General features: G+C 38.5%; 2 protein-coding genes across 9 annotated transcripts in view; one reads left to right on the top strand and one right to left on the bottom strand.

Annotated features, from left to right (window-relative positions):
- LOC143036762 (tRNA (32-2'-O)-methyltransferase regulator THADA-like) overlaps positions 1-13,538 on the bottom strand; it is a 34,340-nt gene extending 20,802 nt beyond the window's left edge. Inside the window, exons 1-5 of one of the 5 annotated variants that reach the window (XM_076204471.1) lie at positions 13,483-13,538; positions 10,828-10,949; positions 5,408-5,516; positions 3,813-3,958; positions 1,364-2,225 (exon numbers count right to left, since the gene is read on the bottom strand). In XM_076204471.1, the coding sequence (XP_076060586.1) occupies positions 1,364-2,225; positions 3,813-3,958; positions 5,408-5,516; positions 10,828-10,908 (1,198 nt within the window). In that variant the 5' untranslated portion in view covers positions 10,909-10,949; positions 13,483-13,538. Of the gene's footprint in view, positions 1-1,363; positions 2,226-3,812; positions 3,959-5,407; positions 5,517-10,827; positions 10,950-12,900; positions 13,223-13,245; positions 13,326-13,482 lie in introns of those variants that run through there. The other 4 variants (XM_076204473.1, XM_076204469.1, XM_076204470.1 and 1 more) reach the window with 4 other exon arrangements.
- A 730-nt stretch (positions 13,539-14,268) lies between these two features.
- Positions 14,269-17,546, top strand: part of LOC143036761 (transcription initiation factor TFIID subunit 4-like) — a 46,734-nt gene continuing 43,456 nt past the window's right edge. For all 4 annotated transcript variants that reach the window (XM_076204468.1, XM_076204467.1, XM_076204466.1 and 1 more), the window contains exon 1: positions 14,269-15,101. In XM_076204468.1, the coding sequence (XP_076060583.1) occupies positions 14,295-15,101 (807 nt within the window). In that variant the 5' untranslated portion in view covers positions 14,269-14,294. The remainder of the gene's footprint in view (positions 15,102-17,546) is intronic.

The following is a 17,546-nucleotide window of genomic DNA, read 5'->3' as shown; positions in this document are numbered from 1 at the left end:
TCCTTGCACCCTTGTTCTCTGCCTCACCTCCACATTTCTTACTCTATCAATCCTTGTAACACAAGCCATTCATTTCAAAAACTTTATCTCAAATACTCCCTTGGAATAGTGGGGTAAGAGGGTAACCGTCATTCTCTCAGTTCCAGTTCACAGTTCAGATCCTTTCAATGTTCAGATTTTCCTTTCTGCCTCCCTTAAATTCCAAGTCAGTTCCATACAGTGCTCTAGGTACAATCATTCCTCCATACAACTGTCTCTTTGCATTCATCTCCAGATACTTATTTCTCATACCACTTCATTCTACCCTGACACTTATTTGCCTTCTTTATTTCATAATTCACTTCTAAATCCACTCTTCCATTCACTGTCACATGTGACCCCAAACTGCCTCAGATACAACCACCACATATAAGGCAGTGAAGATCTCATCCTACTCTGCCTCACACTAACAATCCCGAGACAATAATACAACATTTCTACCCTGATCTGCAGCCACTACCACTTACCTGAGAGTTGTGAGTCTCCTGCAAGACAAACCTTGGGCACTGAACTGATTAATTTAATTGATTGTGAAAAAAGTGACTCTCACCCTTCACACTCCTATTCAACCTGCCACCATCATCATTCCTTGTGCATCTCACCATTCTACTCTTCCATATTTACTCATAACTTTTGGTGCTACTATAACGTGAGGTCTACCGCCATATGTCGCCTACCCAGGTGCAGCCTGAGGTCTACTGCCTGATCTGTGTTCCTCCGGGATGCTCCCCTCATCTGTCCAATCAAACATGTGTCCTGCCCAAATATATAAAAAAACGTGACCTGTCCACATGACCTGACCAAACCTAACCTATTTGTGTCATTCTTAGAAGATGTACGAAGTGTGTATCGCTAGAATAAATGTATGGAAATATATGATAACATGTTTATTTTTACATTTCTTCCTTTAATATGAATGTAATTAGAAATCCAATTATCTATCTAAGTCATTCCTAGGATATGTACAAAATGTATGTTTATTGCTAAAATGAATGTATGGAAATGGTAGACCTCATGCTATAGTGCTTTCGTGAGGTAGACCTCACGCTATAGTGCTAACACGAGGTAGACCTCACGCTAAAGTAGCACCTAACTTTCTTCTCTCACATATCCTTCCCAATTCAGTCACCACCTGCTTCAATCTTAGAGTCAATCACCAGGAAAGTGTCATCTGCAAATAAGAACTGGTTCACTACCCAGGTCCTTCCATTCTCACCCACCTTGCATTTACATTATATTTTAATATGGCTAACACCAGGCATTTAACTATATTGTAGACCCTAGACTCAAGAATTTTAGCATGAGACAAACCTAAAAATATTACCTTTGGCAGGGTTCTCCCAGTTTGAATTCAAAAGATGGAATACAGTCTTAGTTCCTTTAGGATCCAAGGAAAATATATCCAAACTGAAATGATCTTCACTTCTGTAATTCCTTGTTATTTTTTCTTGCCAGCAATTGCCTTGGTCCCTTTCCTCTGCACATGAAGAATCTGACTTAATGTTATTATCTACTCTTTCTTTATATCTATTCTGAGAACAGACTTTTTCCAAACCCTGCTTCCGTATACATGTTAACCACAGAAATAGGCACTGAAAAGCTTGATAGGTGAAGTTTGATGGCACTAAACATAATTGCTCTATGAGAACAAACACTGAATATACAAAAGTTTTCATAAGTCTGTTACTTGGTGAGGTAACAATGCTGGAATTCTTGGTGGAATCTATGGATACACTTTCCACATCCTTCACACTCACAGCTTGGTAAATCCAATCTACTCCTGAGTTGAATAATCCATACAGTAAAATGAGCACTGAATAATTCACTTTTATTCCATCAAACTTCAAAAGAGGAAGATGTTCCAATTCAATATTCATATCATTTTCCAAAACAGTTTCCTTGGTTTCCTTGACTTTGCGAAGAATGGTCAGGAAACTATCCTTTCTCTTGTCCTCAGCAGCAATTCTTAAAATTTGGAAGAAACATTCAGCAGCATTTTCTTGATATAAAAGAGAAATGCATAGGCTCACAGATGTTGATGAAATGATTGCACAGTGAGATGAAACTGTGTTACCATGCACAACATCTAATAATTCACTTAAAATTTTCAAGATTAATTGCTTCTGTTCTTCTGTTAACTCCTTAATGTCAGTTGGCATCAAATGCTGGAGAACACAATACACTGCCTGAAAACACATAAATTCATATTCAATATTCCAACTCATATATCACTATTCATCTAATCTCAGTCTAATGATGTGAAGATTTACTCAAATAAAAAAATAAATAAACATTCTGAAATCAGCACTATGGACCATGATGAAGTAATCTCGGAACAATGGTGGGTACATAAAGTGATGATGAAGACAGGTTTAAGAGATAATCATCTCCTTGCTGCACTCACCTTTACCACTCCATCCACCTTTCTTCAACACACTTTTTGCTAATCTTTCTTCATTCATTCATTCTTTTCATATGCTCAAATCATCCTAATATTATTTGATCAACTTTATCTGCTACCTCTTTTTCCACCCCTACTCTCCACCTCATCTTCTCATTCCTCACTCTATCCATCCTCATAACCCCCACTATATTTCTTAAACACTTCATCTAAAATATATGTAAACTCCTCCTTTCTGCCTTAAATTCCAAGTCTCTACCCCATACAGTATCATTTGTACAATCACCCCTTAATACAGTCTTCTATTTGTGTCCACCCCAAAATACCAATTCCTCATGATACTTTTCATTCCACAAATCATTTACTTGTTTCCCTTACTCTATAATCTACCTCTAACCATAACTCCAATGACCCTAGATACTTAAATTTTTTCATGTCCTATGGCCTCTCTCCTTATTGACTTACCTCTAACTCACTGCCACCTTCTCCCCTTGTATATCTCATCACTTTACAATTGTCCATATTTACTTTCAGTGTTCTCATCCCACATACTCTCTCAAGCTCTACCATTAGTTTTCTTAGACCCTCCTCAGACCCAGCCACTGGTGCACTCTTATCCACAAACAACAACTGGCTCACCTTCCATTACCCTCCACTCTCACTATCTCCAAACTCCCTCCCATCACCCTTGCATTTATCTCCCATGCCACCCCATTCATCTACATGCTGAACAAGCATAGTGGCATTACACAATCCTAGTGCACCCCCAGCTTCATCTCATACCACTCATTCTCTCCATTTCCTACCCTAATAGGATCTACTACTTATTTAAACACTTTTAACTGCCCTCAACAACCATCCCCTCATTCCATACACAGCTGTTCTTCACTCACCCCTATCTCTTGCCATCTCCCTTCTTTCCTCAATGGACATTCCCCTCTTGCTCAATGCCCCTTTTACCCCATCCATCCATCTCATCCTTGGTCACCCCCTCATGTTCACTCCATCCACCCCTGCCTTCCACACCACTTTTACTAATCTTTCTTCATTCATTCTTTCTATGTGCCCACACCATCCTAATAGTTATATATATATATATATATATATATATATATATATATATATATATATACATATACATATATATATATATATATATATATATATATATATATATATATATATATATAATATAATATATATATATATATATATATATATATATATATATATATATATATATATATATATACATATACATATGTACATACCATACATATACATATACATACACATACTGTCAATTGATCTTGCAATTATACATATGCAAATACTTCAACAAAGCAATTATGTCCCTTGAATTAATACCTACCTTACAAGCAATCTGTAAAACAGACTGATTTTTGTATATACCAATCTGTTTTGAAGATATATGGTACAGAGCAGCCACCAAAATTTCTGTGGTGCAGAGTTGGCATCCTCTCTGAATACAACATCTGCACTCCACTAGCATTGGTACTGCAATTAAAATAATTACCTATTAAAACATATTTAGTTATGTTCTACATCCACATACAATGGAAAAGCACACCAATAGGGGACTGTTTAGCCTAGTATGTTGATCAGGTAAGCTTCCCTACAGAAGAACCACAGTATTTACATCCAAGCAGAGGTGGGGGATTTGGTGAATTACTCTGGATGGCAGGTTGGTAGATGGCTCCTCTCTGGGGGAACTGTGCCTTCAGGGATCCATCCTCTGCCTTCTACACCCTTCCTGCTACTTTTTCTTTAATTATTCTTTCCATTTGCCCCAAACCATCCCAGTATTCTTTGATAACACCATCTGCCAGCTCCTTTTTCACTTTAACTCTCCATCTCACTTTCTCATTTTTCACTCTGTCCATCAACCCATGGAGTCCCTCAGGGTGTGTTATTTTCACCATTACTGTTGAACATCTTCATGAAAGATCTCCCAACTCCAGAACCGGAACTAAACACCAATGTCCTCTCACATGACCTGACAATAATAACCCAGCACAGTAATAACAAAATAGCAGTAAAAGAAACATAAGCCTTCTTCAACAAAATGGAACAATAGCTCAAAGATAGACTGGAAGTTTTCTCCTTGAAATCAACAGCGATGTTGCTAACACCACACAATAATGGAAAAAAAAAAGAAAAAAAGAAAAAAAAGTTTTCCCTCCCTCATCCCTCCTGACACTCCACAACACTCTTAAACTCAAACTCCCCCCTACCTTTCAACCTAGTTTCACATACAAACCACAAATTTTCCCTTTACTCTCATATGTGCCACATTGAATCACGTAATTACTCGGGTTCTGGTTGGGGTCATCCTAGATCCTCTTATGCCTTTTAAGACTTTTGTAGGAGGAAAATACAGAGAGCTGGATCCCTAATTCCATCACTCTGTCCCCCTTGGCCACCTTTTGCAACATGAATAGGAAATATTTTGGCAGAATTCTTTTTCTCCACCACCTGAGGATCAAAAAGAGGCTAAGTCATGGAAGAAGTAAAGGACATGTTCTAGAGAACTGCATAAAGGGAGGGCAGCTGTAAAACAAGAGCGTTACTCTATGAGTAGATATTCTAAACTCTAATATAGACAAATTATGTGCCTCTGGTCTGTAAAATACCCCAAAACAGTCCCCAAAATATTGGCTGCATGTTTTCCTGCAGTCAATACCCGAGTATGGGGCACTTGACTCTAATGTGACAATAAGTTGGTATCATTCAATTCCAATTATCTCTGGAACCTATGAGGCAATAGAATAAGAAAATTAATATCATAATTTAATTATCATCACAAATATATTGCATGTAAAATGTATGAATAATGTACAATATAAGCATAATGAATGTCCAGTAATCATAGAGAGAGTTCTATATATCTGAAAATAAATATGATTCAACATCATACCTACTTCTAAGTAAAACCATAATTCATACCTGCAAGAAGTCCTTCAATCTTGTCTTTTTGTAAAAATTCTGCCAGTTGCTTAGAGACATGGACAGCAATGTCATCACACCACTTGCTTTGCAGAGCATCATGATGATCCTTCAGGAGTTAATGCAATACATACAAATTTATCAATCTCTCTCCCACAAAACTTTGTCTATCACCAATGTATTGAAAAATTGTTAACTATTTTTCTTTTCTCTTTTCTTTTTTGTATGAGTAACTATACTAATAGCAATGGGCATACAAATCTATTGTATACAAAGTACATATGCATATGAACCAAAAGGCACTTTTCTTTGGGGGGGGGGTCACACTCAAGGTGTATACCCAACCTTCATCCATCCCACATCCATGACTGTTCTTTTTATCTTTGCTTCTTGTGGATGAAAGGTCATTCTTGTGCCCTGCCCACTACTTCGTTAAGAAGCAATGCAGCAAAGCACAGCATCTCCACAGCATAGCCCAACAGTTGAAGCTGGTTAACCCCCACATCTTCATTACATGGCAATTCTTCCCTTTCTTTCACTCAAGCATTTAAATCAATATATCAAGCAAATAGAAAATTAGCTCAATTAATGATGAGTGCCTGCAAGTGATGGTCCTTCAAGATGGATGTCAGAGAGAAGCATCTCCTTGCCATTCATCTTCAAAACCCCTCAACAAAGTCAACTCCATGTGGAGGTGTAGTTGATGCTCCGCCTCTCGACTGGGCCAAAGAACCTTTAATTACTTCAAATGCATCTCCACCTTTCCACATAAGGAAAGCTGACAGCCAGCAACTGTTCCCTTTCTCTACTACTTTAAGCCATATGGAAACTGTTCCATACTAATACAACACAGAAAACAGCCCAAAGCCACTGTGGGTTTCCAATTAATGAGATTTGAAGCAAAAATTATTATCACTAATATTCTCTGTAGTAGGGTATTGGATGGGTGCATATCTTAATTCACCCACATATAAAGCCTTCCATTATGTATACATCAGGGAGCAAATATTCTGATTATGTTAATTGTGCACCACACACCCAATGAAGATGAAAAATTCATCATAGATATAAATTTCCCTCAATAATAATAATAATCACAATGTGACTTTTTTTTCCATCTTCTGATATCTAATATTATGGTTGTTATTTTGAGACAGCACTGCATGGCCCACATCTAGTTGTATCATACTCTAGAATTGGCAGAATGGTGGGGTAATAGGAGAGCAACAAGAATAAAGGCTAATAGGTTTTCAACACACATCTTGTGTTCATTTTTGTGATGAAAATTTGTATGTGTAAGTTACTTGAAAATTCATTAGCTAAAAGTAATTTTCTTCATAATAATTCTAGTCTTGCAGTATCATGTTATAATTTGGTTGTAGTTTCTATTCAGATTTAATAACACACCTTTATGTAAAGCTATGGCAACATGTTTCCAGATGATGCAAATATCATGAGTAGAGTAAAAAATGACACTATATTTGCATGGAACCAAGAATGGTAAATTTATTTCAGTACCAAAATATACAAAGTACAGGATATTTGCAATAGCTGCAAAAGACCATCTTTAAACTATTCCTTGGATAGTGAATCCATTGTAAAAGTGAAAGAAAAGTATGATTTGGGAATGTTGATAAAAGACAACCTGTCACCTGACAGACATATCTGCAGGATTGTGGGAGAGACGTATGGACTACTGTAGAAAATTAATGTGATTTTTTACTATGTAGATGAAGAGATAATGAAAAAACTCATTGAAACCTTGATCCATCCAAGACTAGAATATGCATCAGTACTATGAGTTCTTGTATATTTGTTTCTACCTTGTCTGTAAGCTTTTGTTTTATTGCTTCTTCTCTTCCTCCATTTACCCAAATCATGTTCCTTTCTTATTTTATTTTTTTGCAATTTCACACCTTTTGTTGATAATGTCCCATTTCTGCTTCTTCCTTCCACTATTCTTTGACACATGCTTGTTCACTCCCAAGTTGTAAATGCCAAGGAAAATTGTACATTTTCTCAATATCCTTTGGTATTCATGAATTCATCCAGTCTACTTTTTCAAAGAATTTCTTCAACCCTAATTAATTTGTTTTCTAAAAATTGAGTCTCACTTTTTCCTATGGGGCAATAATAGTTCAAGGAGCTGATGATGTCTGGCTCTTTGGTTAGGAGCAGACCTAACCTAGTGGGAATGTCATCTCCTCTTATCTGAGTCACTTCCTTTAACTACAGTACTGAGTCATTGTATTATCCATTACTATATTTAACAGTGTATTTGTCCTAGAATCTGCCTTACCATTTGCATTCCTCCCAGTTGACTTCACTGCAATTAAAATCTCCAATAAGGACTAAATTGTTACTTTTATTCAACAGTTTTCTTTATAAGGAGAGTTATGTCATACATTTCTTGATATTCAGCTTCATTCCAAGCTCTTGTCTTAGAGGGAACATATGGTACCACAAAGTCTCTTCTATTCCGCCTTTTAGTTCTAAATTTCAGGTGAATTGCTGCTGCTTCCCTTCACTCAGAGTTGCTTCTTCCACCTTTATATCACTTCTCACAACAGTAACCATAATCCTTCCACTCATTCTATCTTCTCTGTCTCTTAACCAGGTGTATCTATTGTTCCCCAACTGTAGATAAAAAAAAATTGGGGAGTTTGGTCTCCACTAAAAACAAAATATTAAGCTTGTTTATCCTCAAGTATTCATTTATCTCTAACCTGGCCCACAATAAACCATATTTTAATATAGGCTACTCTAATTTTTCTTGTAATGTATACTGTACAATACTGCCCTCTTGTTTTCTTAGAAACCATATTCCTCTGATTTTGACTGATAACTCAAAAAAAAAAAAAAAATAATAATAATAATAATAATGATAATAAAATGAAAAATAAAAAATAAATAAATAAATCTTTTGTGCTTATTTCATTTGTATGTGTGTGTATTTACCCAACTATGAAATAAAGGAAAGGAGCAACACTTGCTAGGTCCAGTCATCTACTCTCCAATTGTTCATACCTAGCTTCAAATTCACGTATAGTTCCAATTTAGTCTATATCCTTAATTTCCCATCTATCTATATACCAAGAGCTTTTTCCCCTTTATATGGGAGGTAGCTAAAACAGAGGCATGCACTTATTCCCACCCATTTCACTTCCATCTCAGCTCCACATAGATGACGGGTCATCCCTGCATCCCCAAACTGCCCTGGGTCAAAAGTAGTGCAGCAAGACACAGTACATCCACTACAAGGCCACTTCACTGAATCAGCAACTTCACCCACTTTCCGTCCCTACTGCAGAAAAAGAGTAGACAGGGAGAAATCCCTTTGGACTGCGTCAAAATATCATTCACACATGCAGCATAATGGAATTTGGAAAGAGTAAAAATAGAATATCAAAAGATTACAGAGTTGGGGAAGAAAAAATAAATAAAACAAACTATGAAAATGATCTTGGAGTGATGATTGGAAAGGACATGAAACCAGATAAGCATATAAACAAGATGTTCGGAGAAACCTACAACTTATTGAGAGCAATCAAAGTGGCATTTACCTATATGGATGAAGAAATGATAAGGAAAATACTAACTACACTAATAAGACCAAAACTCGAGTCTGCAGCATCACTTTGGACACCCAGTACCAAAAAGAATATTAAGAAACTAGAAAAATTATAAAGAGCGACAACAAAACTAGCACCGACACTCGCCGAACTAACATATGAGCAAAGACTATCCAAATTGAACCTACCAACTCTGGAACAAAGAAGAGAAAGAGGAGATTTGCTATCTACAGAATAATGAAAGGAATGGAAGTTTTAGACAGGAACAGCCTATTAATGTGGGACAACGGTAAAACAAGAGGACACGGAAAAAAATTGAAAAAGGATAGTTATAGAAAAAACTTGAAAAGGAACAGTTTCCCACACAGAGCGATAAATATATGGAACAAATTAGACAACAAAACAGTATGTGCTAACACTATACAAGATTTTAAGATAAAACTTGATGCGGAGAGATACAAAGACGGGTCACCACGAGCATAGCTCCCCTCCCGTATATTACAACTAGGTAAATACATAACCACCCCCTACCCCACTATCTCTCCCTTCCTTGCAAAACAGTATCATCCATACACAGTCATTCTCCATTCATTCCTCTCCTGCCTTCTCCCTTCCTTGCTCAACAGACATTCCCCTCTTGCTCAATGTCCCCTTCACCCCATCCATCTCATCCTCGGTCATTCTATCAAGTTCACTTCCTCCACCTCTGCCTTCCACACCTCTTTTACCAATTTTCATAATTAGATTTAAATTCATGTATCATTCCAACTTGGGCTTTATCACATTATAAGTTGTTCCACATATTTATGCATCTATATGGAAAATAGTATTTCTTCATATTCTTTAGACGTGGAGTCTTTCTTGATTTGTTCTCATGACCTCTTGAAGCTATCTTATCTTTAATTCAAGAGATCTCCTTTGTCAATGTAGTCTATTCCCTTTTGCGACCTGAATACTTAATCACATCACCTCTTTCCCTTCAATCTTTCAAAGTTGGCAGACCCAGTGCTTTTAGTCTCTCCTCATCTGGTTTATCTTACATGCTTGGAACCAGTTTGGTTGGTACCTGTGTACTCTATCTTGCTAATATCCTTCACAATCATGTTGACATGTCTGTCAGGTATGAGATTGCCTTTTATCAATACCCCTAATTTTTTCTTCTCTTTCACTTTTGTAATGGATTCACTTCCCAAGGAATAGTTCATAAATGGTCTTTTAGCGCTACTGCCCATTTCCAATACTTTGCACAGTTTGGGATTGTTCCTAGACAACAATATAATATCTCTTCTCCCAGTGACTTATGGGTTCTGCCCCAAGAGCTGCTGCTGGTTTCCTGGAGGCCACAGTTCTTCTGCAAGAGAGACCAGGCACAACAGTTTGACTGGTCTATTTTGATATTGAATTTAGTTATTCATTCTTGGCTCCATGCAAAAATAGTGTCTAGATCTTTTTGCAGTAGCCTAGATTCTTTATTTTTCACTCTTCCCATGACTTTTGCATCATCTGCAAACATATAGGCATGTCTTGCATCTTCCATCATATCACTAACATAGATAAGATACACAGGTGCTAACACTGAACCTTGCAGAACTCCGTTGGCCACTTATACTGACATCTTATCTCTTACTACTGCCCTCAAATACATTCCCTCAAAAAAAAAAAAAAAAAAAAAAAAATCCATTCAAGTTGTCTCTTAGTCTTCCAATATGTTCCAGTATCAACATAAGGTGGCTGTGAGGTACTTTAACAAAAGTGTTCTCTTGATCAAGGTGTACATAGTCCACCCAACCCTCCCTTTCTTGCAGCACTTTGTGTGCATATTTACATTCATAAGCTTTATATACAAACCTTGTTAATTTTCCTGGCTACAGATGAAGTAATTCCTGGCTTAAAAAGTGGTTCTAGGGTATCAATTACAACATCCATCATAAGCTTGTCTCATTTCTACCTCCTCCTAAAAAAAAAATTGCCTGTAATGTAAAATATCTTTGAGTCAACTAATTAAAAGAAAAAATCTATCAATAAAGTGGTTTTTAGACAATTTCATGCAAAAAATATCCCTCACCAAAAGAAACACTTTACAATATATACCTCTATTATAAGAATTTTATGTCCTCCACTTATCTATGTATCAAGTCATATGGCATGTACCCACTCCCCATGTTTCCCTCTCATCTTGGCTCCTCATGGATTAGAGGTCATCCCTGTATCCTGCCCACTGCCCTGGGTCAGAAGCAATGCAGTAAGACAAATACATCTACAACAAGGCCGCTTCACTTAATCAGTAACCCCCTCTTTGTCTTCTCATGCAGAAAATAAAGAAGGCGGGGAGAAATCCCTTCAGGGTATGTCAAAATATCATTCACACATAACCACGCCTACTTCCCCATCCCCTTCCTTGGATCACAGTATCATCTATATACAGCCACCCTCCACTCACTCCTATCTCCTGCCTTCTCCCTTCTTTGCACAACAGACATTACCCTCTTGCTCAAAACCCCTTTCACCCCATCCATCCATCCATCTCATTCTTGGTCATCCCCTCAAGTTCACTCTATCTACTTCTGCTTTTTACACCTCTTTTACTAATCTTTCTCCACTCATTCTTTCCATGTGTCTAAACAATCCCAATATTCTTTCATCAGTCCTATCTGCCATCTCCTTTTCCACTCCCCCTCATTTCTCACTCTATTCAACCTTGTAGCCCCTACCATACTTCTCAGACATTTCATCTCAAACATACTGAAGCTGCTCCTCTCCATCTCTCTTAAATTCCAAGTCTCTGCCCCATACAGTGCCATCTGCACAATAACCCCTTCATATGATCTCCTTGCATCCATTCCCAAATGCCTATCTCTCATGACATTTTGTAATCCCCCAAGGTACTTACTTGTTTCTCTCAATCTACAATTCTCCTCTATCCCCAACTCCTCCCTTTCCTGCCAAATATAACCCCAATTACCTAAAACTATCCATTTCCTCCAGCCTCTCTCCTTTAATCTTTCTATTGCTCTGCGATTGTTGAAAGGTAAGTACTTCTTTTAAACTAGAAGTACTGCTTCACAGCTATGGTGGTCTGCCACTGATGCCCAACCTGGTTTCTCTTTCATGCAGAGCCACTTGGTTTGCTATCATGCTGGAGGTACTACATTGGGCTGTATACCCTAGCACAGGGGGCTCATTTAGTATTGTTTTCAGGAACCTGTAGTGCAGATGTGAACCTTTCTACTGTGCACCCAAACATGCCTCTAATCTCCTTTGAGAGTAAATTGAAGATTTCTGGACCTTCATAAGGCTGGCTGCCAGTATGATTCTGATCTTCTCTGGAGCTGTAGATGGTAAATTGCATCTTTTGCATTGGCACCCCTTTCTCCGTAACACAGGGCTATAGGTCTTTGGCTAATGGGTCATGCACATCTCTCTAGGACTTTCCAGATGTAGATGGCCCAGTACCTGTCTCTCCTATGCTACTGGGAGTACAGGTCCAGTTTTTGCAGCCTGTCCCAATAACTGAGGTCCTTCATGCCCTATGTTTCCCTAGTGAAAGACCTCTGTACAGCCTCCAGCTGTTGTATGTTTCCTTTCCTATGAGGTGACCACTATGACAATTATATACATATTTTGGCTATTACCTGGTAACTTTACCTACTTCACTCAAATACAACCTTCTCTACTAGTTAAACTGACCCTTTTACAATAGCTAAACTATACACATATTTTTCAGTGTCCTGGCAACTTTCTCCATGACGAGGAATTCAGTAACAGTACCATGCCATTCCTACTCAGAGTAGGGTTGGTACTAACAAGGAACTAGCTTCTTACTGCCAACTTCACCATTAACCATTACTTGTTCCATGTAGACTGTGATGACTTACGTGTGAATTTATAAATTCACCCAAATTGGCGAGATAAAAGCTCTACCTTTGCAGATGCCTCCGTATGCATTCAACCAGTGGTGTCATTGCCCGATTATATCCACCTGCACCAGACAATAATACTGTAATCATGCAATTGTCTCATGCCTCAATGATATTTGGTTATATTAACATCATTAAAATAGAGCGTCGGTGAACAGCTAACATCATGTGACGTGTTGCGTGGATTATAAGATGTCGAATCTTGCTAGTGCCGACGGAATTTTGTGGCGTAATTAAGTAGCCATTGCAAGGGTAATGTTAACTAAGTGTTGTTGATTTATCGTCATAAATTTACTGCCATCCTAATATTCATTGAGTGTGAAAGCTAAGCCCCCGTACAACCTCCTACCCCTTCAATGTCACTGTTTACACTGAATCAGGCCTTCTCTGCGCCCACTTTTACTCGTGTTTGTTGTGGTTCTTCCTGGGGCGAACGTGGAGAAGGGATTGCATTAAGGGGTCACTAAATAAGCGAAGCGCAATTGTTTCTATTTTCCCTTGTTCATCATTGGAAACACGTAAACATGGAAGTAATATAATTACTAATATAATCAAATGAACTAAACAGAAAATAGGTAGTTTCTACTCATGTTGATGATGTAAGAATTAGTGGTGGCTCAACTTGAACATGTTGTCTACGTAAAAAAAAGCAAGAGATAATGCGAGGACGCATATACAGACTGACATGCGCGTACAAACGTAGGCACACACACACACTACATAAGTTAACGAACGTACGCACACACACAGTTGTGTACGCACCACAGGTTCATACACATGCACATACAGACAGGTATTTTATATACTCATTCACATATGCACGAACACACATGCATTTATATGTGTATAAATGTGCGTTATTACCAAGTGTATATATGTATACATTTGTTGATATGCATTTATATTCCTCTATGTGCGAATGCATAGGTATTATAAAAAGATTGTTATTCAGATATAATAGGCATCAGGGTAGCGACAGCCTACATGACAAGAGATGTGATTTGCACTACTTCACCTGTACTTTCTATTTTCCAAATTTCGAGTATGTAGGGGCTTCAGAAGTAAATATTGTTTTTCAAAATATACGAAACTATTTATAATATGCTTCTATTTACGATATTTATAATAATGCTCTACGTGCGTAAATAAATCACTTTTTACAGTATCAGGTGCCAAAATTTATACTTTTCTCAAGGTCTACAGGTGTTTTGCGATACATTAATTGAAGTTTATTTTTCTTAAACCATCCTATGTTTCGTAGAAAATCAAAGTATGATATATTTAGGGTTTTTGTTTTTGTTAGTCTTCTGTTTTTATTTAAAGGTGGCGGGGCGTCATGACGTCACCTACTCGTGCGCATGCGCTTCTCAGTGCGAGGGTCAAGCTGGGAGCATTAAGATGGCGACCAGTAACAGTTTGGACGAGGTGTTGAAGACAGACGTTGATACCAGTGCTGTCAATGCCCTTGTGGGATCTATAGAGACCCCGCTAGCTGCATCTACTAAGACTACAGCAACTCAACCAGTAAACTCTTGTGTTAATGCTGGCCTTGCTTTCAACCAAACGGCAGTAGTGGGGGGTGTAGCAAACGGTGGTAAACTAGGGCTGTCAGGCCCGGTGGTAAGCAGCGGTGCAGTGGTAGTGTCGAAGGTAGTGTCTGCAGTTACCCAGGTGGCGGGCCACAGTAGCCTCTCCACCCAGGGCCAGGTGGTAGGAATATCCCCAGGCGGTTACGTGGCGCAAGCAATCAACAACGGCGCCAAGGACCTGAAGTTAGTGTATGGGGTGGGTCCCACGCCCATGACTGGCGCCCACGGGACACACGTCGTCAACGGGGGCGTCTCGGGGACGGCTGGGGGGGTGATCGGAACCCCAGGGGCCGTCCAAGGGACCGTGCAAGTGGCGACGGGGCCTGGAGGGGCGACGGGGAAAGGTGTGATCAAGCCAGGAGCACCAACCCTTGGTGTGGCAGCTGCAGGGTCAGTGGTCACAGTTGCCCAAACTTCTGGCACTGTCATCATGTCTAAACCAGGCACAGTGACAGCAGTACCCACCTCTGGCCCCCATGGTGCAGTGCCCCTGGCCCCAAGGATGCAGATAGTCAACATGCGCCCAGGCCAGCCCATTCCAGTTGGGCCGCAAGGAGCTCCTCGCATGATTATTAGTCCGCAGGTCGTGCAAGGGATCAGAACAGGCCAGTCGGGGGTAAGTCTTAAATTTTGTCTTATGTTTGGTATTGAGAAAGATTTTTTGTTATATTTAGGCATGTTTATTATCTTAGAATGAGAAAAATACATATTCTGGATGTTTCCATTTGCGGAGTTTTGTATTTATCGATAGATACGTAGTTGTTCCTACCTTTATGTGTTATATGCATATTTCTATATAGCCAAACAAGCTGCAGTTATGTGTTGTTGTATATTTTGTAAGAACAATGATTATTTTGTTTTGCAACTATAGGTTGTATTGAATCCTTCCTTCAATTTTAGTTTTTATTTTCCGTCACAAAGATTCTAATCATATATTTCTACGGGAGGCCTTGTGTTTATTTTTTATTGTTTTTGATGTCCTAATTTCATAGTTTTTACAATAATCTTTTCTATCCTGTCATGTGAAATAGAAACGTGTTATGGTACACGTTGTATGCTGTGTCTAATTAAATAGGTCTTGTATTTTAAGATTTTATCATTGCTTTTGTTAGATTGATTATAAGGGTTTGCTTGGATTTGACAGGTAGCCAGTTGAAATGCTATTAAAGATCACAATCTGTTGCCCAGGCTCACTTGCAGGAGACCCGCAGCTCTCGTGTAACCAGCAGCAGCCGCCAAGTAGCCCCATATGTGATTTAGAGAGGAATATTTTGTTGTTAAAGGATTATTAATATGGGGCAGTGTAGGATAAGGTGTTCATTATCTTCTGTGTGATGTTCATACCTTGGGTAGTTTGATTCTGGCTGTTGTGTTGGTATTGTCTTAAAACTGGATGGTTTCTTGCATGTGAGCATACCACCATGGTTCAGACTTCTCATGAGAAGGATCTTTTGGTGTTATTCCAGTAGAACACAAACACATTTTTCATTTCTTTCTTTCATTATGCATTTCAAGGATTATTTTTGTATGTAATGGTTACAGTGCATTAGGTTAGGTTAGGAGGTATTGGGTAATGTAAATTTCACATTAGATATCCATGTTTGCATAATTCTGGAATTTTGCTGATCTTTCAAATGGGGTGATGTCCTGGGGGTTTGTTTGTTAAACTATTAAGTTTGGTGGTCTGTCTTGAATACCAACACAAACTAGGCTTGGCCACATTCAAACTGCCCCAGATGCAGTCACCACACAGAAGACTCAGACCACCTCATACTTTTTGAGTCTAGATATATTAAAAAACTGGAGAATAGGAGATGGGATCCAATGAGCATTGCTCCATTCCTGTATACTACAATTAGGTAAATACTACTATATATACCCCAAACTAACCATACCCAGACATCAACATACTATCTCTTCTCTGTGTGACTTATAGCCCCAACTGGAGACTTGAGTTTCCTGGAGGCCATGAGTCTTCTGCAAGAGAAACCAGTAGCAATAGAGTGATTGAATGGTCTTGAAGACTTTTTTTATTTATTTATTTATTTATTTTTATTTATTTATTTATATATATTTTTTTCTGTGTGGATGATTGTTTGGTACAAATGGCAGGTTGTATGTACTTGAGTTTCTGTGTGGATGATTGTTTGGTACAAATGGCAGGTTGTATGTACTTGAGTAGTAAACTACAGGATGTTTGTTTTTGTTTTTTTACATTAGATGATTAGGTTAGTAGTGGTTGTATGATAGAGAATGGGTGGGTGACATTTGAGGCTGTTGCATAGGATTATGTGCCTATCATTTTCATATGACATTCTATGAGGAGAGTATTTGTTCCTGTGTAGGTGTCCTACTAGGGTGGTTGTGGTGCATCCTGTTATTTCTTGTTATGCTATATTTTGTATAGTTAGTTATATATGTTTGTTTTCTTGATTGTTGGGAACCAAGCTGTAGAAAGTATAGTCCAGTATGATAATTATGAATTAATTGTGTACATTAATGATTTTCCTTTTGTCCACTACTTGTGATTGTTTGGAATGAGAAAGGAACCAGTGTTGATCTTGGTTGATCTTGCAAATGGACAGTGGAGCTGCCTATTTTCAAAACCTGTGAACCCCCCTCACCCCCATCAGGAGGTACAATACTGAGGGGATGGCACTCAGTCAATGGATTGGCACCAAGAGCTCTCTTTAACAACTTCAACTGTATTTCTTACTTTTTTACACATAGAGAGCTGGCTACTGTTTTCCTCTCCCTAACACTTTGAGTCGGTGACATAGAAATAGGACCACACTGAAACAACACAAACTCAATGGATTGGCCCCAAGAGCTCTTTTTATCAGCTTCAACAGTATTTCTTACTTTTTTACACATAAGAGTGCTGGCTGCTGTTCTCCTCTCCCTAACACTTTGAGTCGGTGACGTAGAAACGGGACCACACTAATATAACACAAACTAAAGTCCAAAGATTCTTCCCAAAGAGATCTGTAGGAGGTTCTGAGAACCATTGCCAGCCACTATCAAGCTGTGGGTTTTCCACCTGGTGAAACTAGAGGCAGCA

This window comes from Oratosquilla oratoria, chromosome 21 (genome assembly GCF_046742065.1).
Source record: "Oratosquilla oratoria isolate Oo_2021 chromosome 21, ASM4674206v1, whole genome shotgun sequence".
Lineage (NCBI taxonomy): Eukaryota > Metazoa > Arthropoda > Malacostraca > Stomatopoda > Squillidae > Oratosquilla > Oratosquilla oratoria.
The sequence above is the reverse complement of the archived record's forward strand: the minus strand, read 5'-3'. Positions and strand labels throughout refer to the sequence as shown.